At 34.2% G+C, this 12,441-nt stretch overlaps 2 protein-coding genes across 6 annotated transcripts in view; one reads left to right on the top strand and one right to left on the bottom strand.

The window, feature by feature from the left end:
* LOC141461980 (adenosylhomocysteinase-like 1) overlaps positions 1-6,089 on the bottom strand; it is a 73,128-nt gene extending 67,039 nt beyond the window's left edge. For 3 of the 5 annotated variants that reach the window (XM_074143496.1, XM_074143494.1, XM_074143495.1), the window contains exon 1: positions 5,820-6,089. In XM_074143496.1, the coding sequence (XP_073999597.1) occupies positions 5,820-5,930 (111 nt within the window). In that variant the 5' untranslated portion in view covers positions 5,931-6,089. Of the gene's footprint in view, positions 1-5,336; positions 5,461-5,819 lie in introns of all 5 variants that reach the window. The other 2 variants (XM_074143497.1, XM_074143498.1) reach the window with 1 other exon arrangement.
* A 1,052-nt stretch (positions 6,090-7,141) lies between these two features.
* On the top strand, positions 7,142-11,003 carry LOC141461852 (uncharacterized). Its single transcript, XM_074143254.1, has 2 exons — positions 7,142-7,253; positions 9,133-11,003. Exons 1-2 carry the CDS (start codon positions 7,188-7,190, stop codon positions 9,943-9,945), a joined length of 879 nt encoding a protein of 292 aa, XP_073999355.1. The 5' UTR covers positions 7,142-7,187; the 3' UTR covers positions 9,946-11,003.
* Positions 11,004-12,441: the final 1,438 nt, after the last annotated feature.

The raw sequence follows: 12,441 nt of genomic DNA, 5'->3' as shown, positions 1-12,441 counted from the left end.
TCTTCGGGTAGCCGAAAACGACTGTGAATGAAGTCATCGCGAAGTATAATAATACGGAGAAGTCCAACGAAGGTTTTTGCAACACCGGCGAGAAAAACACACTCGAAGGAGCGCGTTGTCAGCACGCCCGACATCATTCAACGGGCTCAGGAGCTGATTTTTGAAGATCCAGGGCAGTTGATCCGAAAAATGTCGTCGGTTATTGATGTGAGCGAAAAAACTATGCGCCGAATTGTCGAGGAGGACATCCGCTATAAGTCTTACACAATTAAAGTGAAACAGATGTTTAGAGAAGGAACCAGGACAAAGCGAGATGAACGCTGCAATCTGCTTTTGTGTTCCTCAAGAAACAATGCTGCCGGACGACTCAGGTTTTTTTCTGACGAGAAAATGTTTACTGTGGATGCGAAAATCAATCGAAGGAATGACCGCTGGCTCGCCCCGAAGATGTCCTCATTGTTGCAAGAACGAAATTTCCCGCGAATGTTCACATGTTAGGAGTAGTGTCCAGTGAGGGTGATGTTATGCCACCGCATTTCTTTAACAACGGGAGAAAATGTCACAAAATAAGTTTATTTGCGTGTTCTGACAAATGTAGTGAAGCTGTAGATGGAGACTATGTCGTCTGGAAAGCCGTATGACGCCAATACAAGTCATTTGGTGCAAAATTGGTTGTCGGACAACGTCGACATGTTTTGGTCGAAAGAATACTGACCTCCCGACAGCACAGATTTGAATCCTTTGGACTACTACGTATGCAGCGTAGTTGAAAGGGTCACTAACAAGTCCAGACATCCAAACATCCCATCATTGAGAGCCGCTATTAAAGCGGCATTCGCCGATAAGGACTGTGACACATTAAAGTGCGCCTGCACATGCTTCAGACCGAGGATGGAGGCGGTCATTCAAGGTAGCGGGGGTCTATTGAGTAAATGTGTTCTTCATTACCTTACAAACAATGTGGATAAACAATTTTTTGTAAACCTTTCCGTTTTTGCAATCTAAAATATGTTTAAAAAAAATTTATATTTTGTCCGGATTTTGTACATCATTGAAAAACTTTTCTGAGAAAAATAATAGTTTCTAAAATGTGAAATCCTATTGCATTCTGGACAGATATTTTTAGAACGACGTCTTTAAAGAGATAGAGGTTAGGATTTACCCCAGACAGCTATAAGAAGCTCACAGGAAGAAAAAAAATCTAAGGAATCCAGTGCACGCTAACCACTTACCTAACCTCTTCTGATTCTTTCTATTTCTTTTTATTATTTATTTATTATTATTATTATTTTTATTAGTAGTAGTGTAGAAAGGAGGCTTCTAGCTCAGTAAACATGGCGGCCAAAGAAGAAGTAGGGTCGGCAGCATGAGTGCTGGTTTTATCTTCTCTCTACACTATTAAGAGAAGGGTGCATCTATCTCTCTTCATCTATATCCATATTGAATTTTGAAAATAAAACATTTAAATTTATTATTTATAGAAAATGGCCATAGTACAATTAATGCTAAGTATATGGAATAGTGTAACGAACATTTACTAATTCATCAATAGTCATTTTCATTTTTTGTAAATCAGGCTTTTAATACGATTAATTTTTGTACAATAATTTAGTAAATTAATAATTGATAGTAATGATTGTTATCCATATCATAGCATTCTTTGAACTAAAGGCTTTATTTCGAAATTGTGTAAAAATGTGTTGTAGGATGTACGTAGTATTAACTCTTGGTTATAGGTCAGGTACCTTATCTCTAAGTATTGCCAATTTGTCGAAAAGAAGAATGTTCTGTACCAGGACCTAACCTAACCTTTGTTTCTTTGGATTGTAGTTTTCTTTTAACAAAGGATACATGGATCTTCTGTCATATTAATTTTGGCATTGTTAAGAGTAGTTTCAACTGAATTCGTGATGATCTCTTTATGGCATTTATTTTTTCTATCTTACTAATTTTCTGTGGCACCACGATAGCCAAGCGGATAGTGAAAAGAAAGTGCAAAGAGCAATATGTAATGTGGTACTGGGTTCGATTCCCGGTTTAACAGTAAATATTGCTAGTCGTCTTAGTTCGAAACAACTAATTGATAGTTTAACCTTAAAGCCCGCCTGGAAAAATAGGTATTACGTTATTTATTAACTTACTAATTTAGTGTCCATTTTTTAAGTAAGTTTTTCTTGGTAAACCAGGGCTTTCACAAACTTGGAACCACTCTCCCATAACTTTTAGCAGTTTTATTACATTCTACATCTTCTTCCAATTAATTTAGTAACCCTTGGGTTACTTTTTATTCCTTAATTTTCTAAGATTCATGTAAATCCGTACTAAAGCATTTATAGATTTTTCTTTATGCTCGTAACATAGTCAAAAATAAACTTGTTTTAAACTTTCTTTCTAAATAAAAGGTTGGTTTGTTACGGCTGTTATAAGCTAGTAAGTTTATTTTCTTTTAATGTCAATGACGTCGTTAGTTTTTAGTTCTAAGAATTAATATCCACGACTTTTGCCAGTGGCCGTATTCAATTTTTGCTTTTCTGGTAAATGTTTTTTTATTTACTCTGGATGTATTGAATTTATGGTGCAGCCGAAGCCCAATAGTATTTTGAAGTCCAAATCTACAGATAAATTTTCTAAATTACATCAAATTTTGTTCCAAATATTGGACATATCCTTGTTCAAAAGCAATTTGTAGCAACAACACAGATCAAACAGTTTTCTAAATAAACGTCGCCAAAAATGGGTAAATGAGGAAATAGAGAATTAGTATACGAGGGTCGTTTGAAAAGTCCGTGCAAAGTCAGAGAGATAGCACCACTGGCGCGTATCGAGGTTATGTTTAGTTAGTAGCATCTCTTGGAAGAACACACACCAAGTTTCAGCCAGATCGGTCTATTTCTTTGTGTTTGGCATTCGTTTGAATCGAGGAAGTCGAGTGATTTTCAAAAAATGAACGAAAAAGAATTTCGTGTGTTGATTAAACACTACTTTATGAAAGGCAAAACGCCTGAGGAGACTAAAGAGAAGCTTGATAAACATTATGGTGACTCTGCACCTTCGATTAGAACAGTTTATAAGTGGTTTAAAAATTTTCGGAGTGGCCATATGGGCACAAGTGACGCCCTGTTGAGGTACTACTCCAGAAATCATTGATAAAATCCATGATATGGTGTTGGATGACAGAAGAGTGAAGGTGCGTGAGATTGCTAGTGCTGTGGGCATCTCGAATGAACGGGTACATAATATTTTGCATCAACATTTGGACATGACAAAGCTATCCGCAAGATGGGTGCCGCGATTGACCAAAAACGAAATCGTGTGAATTGTTGCAAGGACGGTTTGCAGCTGTTCCAGAAGAATCCGCATGACTTTAAGCGTCGTTTCGTCACTGTGAATGAAACATGGATACATCACTACACTCCTGAGACCAAAGAACAATCTAAACAATGGGTTACCAAGGGGGAATCTGCGCCAAAAAAGGGCGAAGACCGTTCCTTCGGCCGGAAAGATTATGGCGACTGTCTTTTGGGATTCGCAAGGAATAATCCTCATCGACTATCTGGAAAAGGGTAAAACTATTACAGGTGCATATTATTCATCGTTATTGGACCGTTTGAAAACCGAGCTGCAAGAAAAACGCCCACGATTGGCCCACAAAAAAGTCCTTTTCCATCACGACAACGCACCAGCTCACACCTCAGCAGTTGTGGTCGCAAAATTAATGGAAATAGGGTTCCAACTCGTTTCACATCCCCCCTATTCTCCAGACTTGGCTCCCTCGGACTACTATTTGTTCCCCAATATGAAGAAATGGCTGGTGGGAAAAAGATTTTATTCAAACGGGGAGGTGATTGCAGAAACGAATGGCTATTTTTCAGACTTGGACAAATCCTATTATTCGGAAGGGATCAACAAACTAGAGCAGCGTTGGACGAAGTGTATAAGCCTAAAAGGAGACTATGTTGAAAAATAAAAAAGGTTTACCCCAAAAAATTAAGTAGTTTTTATTTTTGCACGGACTTTTCAAACGACCCTCGTACTATTTATCCTACCATTTTTTCTATTAATCAAGTCAAATGAAACTCCCAAAAGGTATATTTATTAATTCGTGAAAATCTGTTCACGCGTCTATAATATGAAACGATTGCAATACTTTCTCTTAGTAGGTGTAAGAGCACGATGGCCTAAAATGCCGAATAGGAAAACAACATTTTTTTATTATCAAATTTTATCAAAGTGGGGCAAAGATTCTAGTGATTATTAGTAATAATTTTAGAGGGGGCCTAGGCTATCTCCCTTTCTTAATGTATGTAAGACATTGAGTCTACCAAAAAGGCATATCTACACTAACTTTCGAATCGAATGACAATTCATTAAAAAAAAAATGTAACAAAACCAGAACTATTTTTGAAAATGCTGATTTTTTCCAATTTTCTCGAAATTTATTTGATCTGCGTAGAGAAAAAAAAAATGCAGTTATAAAGGAGAATATGCCCAATATTTTTAAGAAAATAGAAAAAGAGAAAAAAATTGTCCAAGTTGGATATTTTTCATCATAACGTTTTTCGAGCAGTTTTTGACGTTCATCCCTTATACATATAACTGTCCGATTGGACAGTTTTAATCTTAAAATTTAAAAAAACTATTTTTATAAAGCAGTTAATTTTTTTTTATAGGAGAATTTTTGCTTAAATCATAATTGATAATATCACTATGGTGTTTGTTTACACGACGAAAAAATTCCTGATTTACCTCTTCTCGCCTTTGTAGCAGAAGTTAGTTGCTGAAGATGTTCACGAAATAAAACATTTCAATCAAACAGGTTTGCATAATGAATGAATTCCGATTGAATGCTGTTACCGGTCTTATACAACTGTGCCAATTATTAAAGTTTTGTACTAAATAATTTCATTAAAAAAAAACAAGCATACCTATTCACAACAATAACTTTAACAAGTCTATATGAGAAAATGTTACATTATATAGTGCCATCACTATACAAGACTTAGATCAACAGATCGACTATATAGTAGTTTATTAAGGGACATGGGATTTTACTTTTGTACATATCTATTTCTTTTTTTTTACAAATCGGTACAACAGTTGTGAATCAGGAATCTTGTTTTTCGTTGCAAACAAGATGTATTAAAAAAAAAAAAAAAAAAAATCACGTCCAAAAGTTTTAAGCACTCTATATCCAAAACATCTTGAACATATTTTTAGTTTTTAATCAAGGAAAATATTTATTTGAAAGATAATATTATAACGGATAAAAAAAATATAACGAATATAAAGGACAAAATTATTTAAAAATTCAACTAATAAAAAACAATTCTACTGGCCATTAGATTTTCTCTTCCTAGGAGCTTCTTGCAATTCACTGTCCGGTGATAGACAGTGTGTCTGAAACGAGAGCAGAGTACCGAAAAAAGCTCCGGGCGCCAATAACCTCAGATGTTGACGCGCCTTAAATTAAAAAAAATAAATAAATAAATAAAAACAGTAAATACTAAATCTCAACTTATGTAGCAAAATTTCCTTACTTAAGTAATTGAACAAAAATAAAAATATATCAAATACTCTTACAAGGGGGAGGCGATTTTTTGAAATAAAAATAAAATTAACTTTGATAAGAGGAGAATTGAAATCGTAAATAGTAAAATTTTGGGTCAGATTATATTAATATGAGATCAAAAATGGTTTATATGAATTTAATATTTACAAAACTGGCACGATTCAAATTAAACGTATAGAAAATTGCACACAAAAAATCATAGTCTATGACTAAATAGATCTTTAAAAAATTAATTTCTAGTATTACTCGCCTTCACTACGGATCCAGGATCTGTTACAGGACTATCAGATACTGTGGTTGGATTAGATTTTGTCCCACAAAGTGCGGTTTCGCTCGCAGAACCATGTGTAGCCGCTAACATAACTAGTTTTTTTCTTTATAAATAAAACAAAAAAAAAAAAGCAAAAACAAAAGAAATAAGAGATTGTTAATAGAAAATTCCGCCTATGAACACCAATCTCAAGTGCATTACGAGTACTCTACTAAGGGCATAATAAGGCCTTCACAAACACCAGTCACCTGACTACTGCCGCAGTCTGGCCTGTTTAGTAAAATACAAGTTTCTTAAAAATCTTTCTTTATCACAAAAAAATAATTTTCTTACTTCAATAAAAGTTTTAGTTACGAAATTCTTTAAAATTAAATATAATACTTAGACGGTAATATAATAGATAATATAATGAATGATAGGTATGTTCAGAAATTTATGTGGCGCCCCCTGCTCAAAATTTATTGTTTTCACATACAGCTCGTACTAGGAAGTACTTGTGATTTTGTCAAGTTTTCTAAATTGAGATATCACTTTGAACTATAAGTTTTGAGATCTTCCCAATTCGAAAAATGTTAGCTAATGGTCTGAGGACATGATTTGTTGGCGTATTTTCAGCATTTACCAAACACATTATTCAACAATCAATATATTCAGGTATTACTATTTATTATTTAACAAACATCAATTAAAGATACATGAAAACAAGATTATAATGCAGATATCATTCGTAAGAAAATACTCAACTTAATATGCATCAAACGCTACTTAAGTGAACAAAAGTACATATTACCGAATTGGTGGTTTAGTTATCGACCGTAATAGCATGATGAATTATTTTTTGAAGCATTGCGGATTTCATTTTTTATCTGTGCAAAGCATCAGTTTAGTGAAAATATAGGTTTGTATTTTCAATTTCACAAAAGTACGTTATTGTTCTTAGCTTCTTCGTCAAGCTATTAGTCTAAATAAAAGCATTCAGTATGAATCTAGTCCTAACTAATGGAACAATTAGCTTTAACTAAATGCCATAAGGACTATTTTACAACAAATTTGGTTCGGTACTATATTGAGAAGTCAAAAACAAATCCGAAAACCAATATGGGTCATTGCAAATCTTTGCTGCAATTAATTCAATCGAGATAAGACCTTTATTAACATGAATAATCATAATTTAAAAACGATAAATTATAGAGCACAGACCATTATGATTGGAAAATTCTATATCACCTTTGTAATCGAATGTTATAGATTTTTCGTGACTTATGTATAAATACCTGACCTGTTTTTAAATAATTAGTCATTAAAACACACACTAACCACATTAAAATTGTTTTTTGTTACCTAGGAATGTACTTCAGAAAGAGTGCTCTTCTAAAGATGTGGTTTTTCTTCTGGGAAATGACTCAAATTCAGGTACAGTTAGTGATCTCATTCAAACCTGCATCTTATATAATTTAAATTTTGACTTCCACTTACTTTCTTAGTACTAAGAGAGTATCTAAAGATAGTGTCAAGGAAATCGCCAGTTCGAGCTTCGGGTGTAGCTCTTTTGTTTGCTAGAACAAAGTATCGTAAGTAAATGCTTACTCCTTCATCCGCGCCTCGTAATTTGGATGGGAAGTTAGACTATAAGTCTGAAAAACAAAACTAAGTACGTTATTCTACCTTCCGTGTTCGAATCCAGATGCTGGCCAATAGATTTTCTCTATCTAGAAGCTTTTTTACAGCTATCGTAGGAGCCATTCTTCTTCTTCTTCTTAAATGGCGTTACAACTCATGAAGAATCTTGGCCTCCTCAAGAAGTGCCTGCCAGGCGTCTCTTTCCTCCGCAGCCGCCCTCCAGTTGCGGAATACAAGCATTGCCAAAGCATCCCTTGCTACACAATCCTGCCATCGCGTTCTTGGTCTGCCTACCTATCTGGGACCTTGTTCGCTGCCCTCCATAATTTTTTGGGGGTATTTCTTCATCCCCCATCTTTGCCACGTAGCCCATCGAAGTCTTCCGAGTTTTATAATTTTGGCGATATCCGACTCCTTGAACAAAGCATATACTTCCCGGTTTTTCCTGATTCTCCAACTCTGTCCATCACGTACAGGGCCATAAATTCTACGGAGAACCTTCCGCTCGAATACCGCCAAAAACCGCTCATCTACTTTTGACATGGTCCATGCTTCGGAGCCGTATATAAGCACTGGCCGGATCAACGTCTTGAACATTTGAATTTTCATGCTGCGGGAGGTAAGCTTGCTTTTGATGTACTTTACTAGGCCAAAATAGCACCTATTTGCGGCCATAATTCTTCATTTAATTTCTAGGCTCTCTTGATTTTCACTACTAACTAGGGACCCTAGATAGCCAAACTCGTTAACCCTCTCGAATTTATAATGCGCAATCGTCAGCTGCTGTTCCTGGATAGTAGAGCTATATCCCGTACGCATATATTTTGTCTTGGCTTCATTAACTACCAAGCCTAACCTTCTGGCTGCCATTTCTAGTGCGAGAAAGGCTTCTTTCATGGCATTCATCGATCTTGCTATAATATCGATATCTTCAGCGTATGCAAGCAGCTGGACAGCCTTATTTAGCAGCGTACCACTAGCTTGAAATCGTAGGAGCCATTAGCAATTAAAACTTAAAATACGTAATTTATTTAATTTACGCTGAAGTGGCACGTTCTAAAATTTGGGGATTCAGTCGCACATCTATTCTTTATTCTCTATATCATAACAGTGCTAAACTAGAATAATAAACCATAATGTCACTTAGAGGAAAGTCTAACCATCCCTCTCGAACAGAATTGCCCTTAATAAACTTTTTCTGGAAAAAGGTTTCTGATAAAAGTCATAGATTTGCGTACGAGCGATCAGCTCAGTAAGTTTAATGAGAATCGTAGGAGCCGTTTTTTGGGGAAAATCATAAAAACTGAAAAATCTATTCAGTAAAGTGATGCTTCCGGCACACCTAGTTTGACACCTACTTTATTTTAGCGTCTTTTTTTGACACCTAAGCTGAATATCAAAATTACACTTTCTGTTATTTTTCTTTTTTGATGTACCATGGATACACACACAGTCCACTTTGTAAAAACCACTTTTTCGGACTCAGAGACCTGCAAAACGGGTATTTCCGGCTAAAATTAAAAAATAAAAAATATACCCGCCCAAAAAATTGCCTTCTAGGTAGAGAAGTAAAAATGAAACAAATAAAATGTTAAGAACGGCTCCCCAAGCCCGCCCCCTTAGATTCGCCTTTAAGTTTTAGTCTCTTCACCAGTTTTTGTTTATGTTTTAGGCGAGAACATCAGGTATCTGCGAAGTGACTACTCCCATCAATCTCAGGGAGAAATATGGGAAAAGATATTTAGACATTAATCATGAAAGACATTACCATTCTCATATTCATCACTTCTTAAATATCTTAGCATCATACTTTAAAACATTTTTAAATAATCCATCAGAAAATATAGATATTATTATAAATTGTAATGATGAAAACGTACAGTTTGCAAACGGTTTAAAAAAGCAATGTGTAAAAAATGAAGTGAAAATCAATGAACCATATATTACAAACTCAAAGATATTAAGTTCTTCAGAAATTAGTTGTACTGAATGTTCAAAACTTGCAAATAAGGACGTCAGAGTAAATAACCTTCCACAGAAATTAATTACAGAAGGATCTGTTAAAGATATCGAAAATTATTCTGCTTCAGTGCACAATAATAACAATCACTTTAACCCTTCAGTTTACGTTGATGATCACATGTCTAAAGACAAAGTTTATCGTATAAAGGAACCAGACTTTGCTCCAGATGGTATCAATTATATAGTTCTTAAAACAGGAGAAAACATAACTGCAGATGTGTTTAATGAAATTGCCAGAGAACTAATCCTAAATCCAGATGAGATTAAGATCCTTGTACCTGGTCAGGGCATCTTTCCATTGCTCACCTTTCCGACCAATGCCACAGATCTCCAGGACATTCAGTCAGACGCAGTAGGTATACTTGGTACTGGTCTGATTATAAGACCTTCTATTCTTTTAACAATCCTGCAGTTCATAGAATGGATAAAACATATGGAAGACTCTTTCAGTGGAGAAAAGTGACCTTAAAACCTCCCAAAAATAAATATTTAAAATAAAAAAAATGCAAAAATATGATCACCTAAACGTATGTACTACTTTCATGTAGGTAAGGACCTGTAACATTCTGATGTCAGCACCAGAGTAGCGAGATCAAAACAACATATATTGTTGACTTTTCTAATTATAATATTTACTCAATATTAATACGCTTGTAACCTTTGTTGACAATTTGAGTAATATATGTGCTGCCCCATAAAATTTGGCCAAACTTCTAAATATCAATAAGTTAAAAATAAATTCTATTCCACTAGCAATGAGTACTTACCCTAATTTTCACTACACTTTCTCATCTATAGTGAGTACTCATCATCTCAGATAAACCTCATCACTTCTTTTCATCATCACACCAAAATCATCCACTCAGCATCCCGCCAATAGCAATAAATAAAATGTTGCACATATCGGATGATAATACCCGAGCTGTTACAAATGTGTGCGCAAGTAGTGAGTATGAAATAATAATTATATGGATCTTAACCATTAGACAACTAGTTTCACACCGCAGCTAGTTATATGATAAACAGCTCTTGGCTGTCTGAAGAGATCAACTTTCTCACCTACAACATACCAGAAACTTACAACCACCATCCTGCAAGCGTATGCCGCCATGTACTGACAAGAGTCGTGAAGGATTACTCCAAATTAAAGAGAAGTAGAATATTAGTAGTTTTGTTTTTATTTTTACAGAAATGTGTAAAATGAGAGTCCCTGGACTCTAAACTAGAAGAAAATGCTCGGTGGTGCGTCTGTCTTGCTTTCTGGGAATCAAAAACTGAAAAACACAAATTTTATATTTTTGTTTTAGGTACCACTGTAGTTAATTTACTATCAATCAATCAATTTCAAATTATAACAATAAATGCAAAATATTCCCTAATTTAGACGCTTCAGTAACCAAAATTATTTGTTTTTTAAATTTTGTACGAAACACATAAAAAATGAAGTGATTTTAACGTTAATTAATCGAAATTTTTCAAAAATGTATATTTTTCTTAATATATATATTTTTTTTAAATACAGCTTCTTTAATTATTCATAACTTTGAAAATGAAAAGGCCATCAAAATGATTCCAACTGCATTATCTTTATAGCAAATTATATTTAAATAAACTTAGTACAATTACATGTTTTGCTAATAATTTTAAAAGATACAAAACATTTAATAAGGATTTTTTATAAAAAAAAAAGCAAAACAAATTTTTTTTGATCAATGGTAGCGACCTCTAAATATTAATCGATTTTGCTCTAATATGGACGAAACTTTTTGTTTTTAAATGAACTTTGATTTTCCGCCCGGCGCTCTTTAAAATTTAATAGTCATCATTGTTTGAAACACCCTACTGTACATTCTATTCTTTTCCTGTCTATTCCCTGCGGTTATCCAAAGTGGTTCACCAGCTTCAGCTAATAAGGCATTGATTCGAGCCGATCTGTTACTACCTAGACACAGTCTTAGTGCGGAGTGTTGCACAGTTTTTAGTGATTTAATAAGATTTTCTTTAGCCTTGCATATCTTGTTCAAGCGCAGGAACAAAAAGTTCGAATGGTTCCTTTATAAATAAATAATTCAATTTTGGAGATCATCTCCCTAAGAATATCACATTTAATAACTGATGGAGGTCTAAATTAACTAAGGAACAAGTTTAGCAGGTTACAGATGTCTTATAAATAAGTATAAATACTGAGTACAACATTTCATTGTGTTTATTGCGATGATTATTTGGAGTAGACATAAAATTATCCATGGATTTTTGAATGTACACATATTAAATTAATATTATGAATTAAGTACGTGATCAAATCAGTTGTTGGAGATGGTACATCTGAAGTTTTGTAACAATTGAAAAATTATAATCAGCAACTCTGTATGATCAGAATCAAATTCTGCTGACCAGTAGTGTAGCGATTATTTTATCTGGGTAGGCAGTGGTAAATCTTTTATTTAATATTAGTAAAAATTCTAGCCAACACCGACGAATAACGAACTTATCTGTAGTAAATCTTTTTATAAAATGAACATGTAGAAAGATGCCATACTTCGTAGATTAAGGATTTTTTTTTTTTAAATATGGGCTCGTAAGTACGAAACTGTATTTAGAAATTACGTAAATCTTCCATCTAACATTCTTAAAGAGGGGTTACGAGTAACTCCTTCATTACTGATTAATTTTAGTGAGTGAAGAAAGATTGAATGCATCTGCTAACTTTTGGCTTTCAATTAAAGACAAGATCTTACACAAATAATATAATTCAGTAAGAACTAATTTTCATTTTCTTCCTGACCATATTTCTCACGTTAAAAGAAATTAAATAAATTATACATATAATAAAGTAGGAAAACAATAATAAGGTTGAATGGAATATAATGAATTTTCTGACAGTGATAGAATGTTGAAAAGGTGACTCCAACAACTTCCGAAAGATTAGCCTTCGGACCCTCAATACTATGAAGCAGTA

This window comes from Rhodnius prolixus, unplaced genomic scaffold, assembly GCF_049639745.1.
Source record: "Rhodnius prolixus isolate KJV_2025 unplaced genomic scaffold, Rpr scaffold_12, whole genome shotgun sequence".
Lineage (NCBI taxonomy): Eukaryota > Metazoa > Arthropoda > Insecta > Hemiptera > Reduviidae > Rhodnius > Rhodnius prolixus.
This window is presented reverse-complemented; position numbering and strand designations above follow the sequence as displayed.

What these genes read in the sequence shown, in the direction of transcription:
- LOC141461852 (XM_074143254.1), top strand. Translation starts at nt 7,188, where the DNA reads ATGTACTTCAGAAAGAGTGCTCTTCTAAAGATGTGGTTTTTCTTCTGG. An exon ending in GGGAAATGACTCAAATTCAG is followed by an intron (nt 7,254 to 9,132) that starts GTACAGTTAGTG and finishes TTTATGTTTTAG; the next exon opens with GCGAGAACATCAGGTATCTG.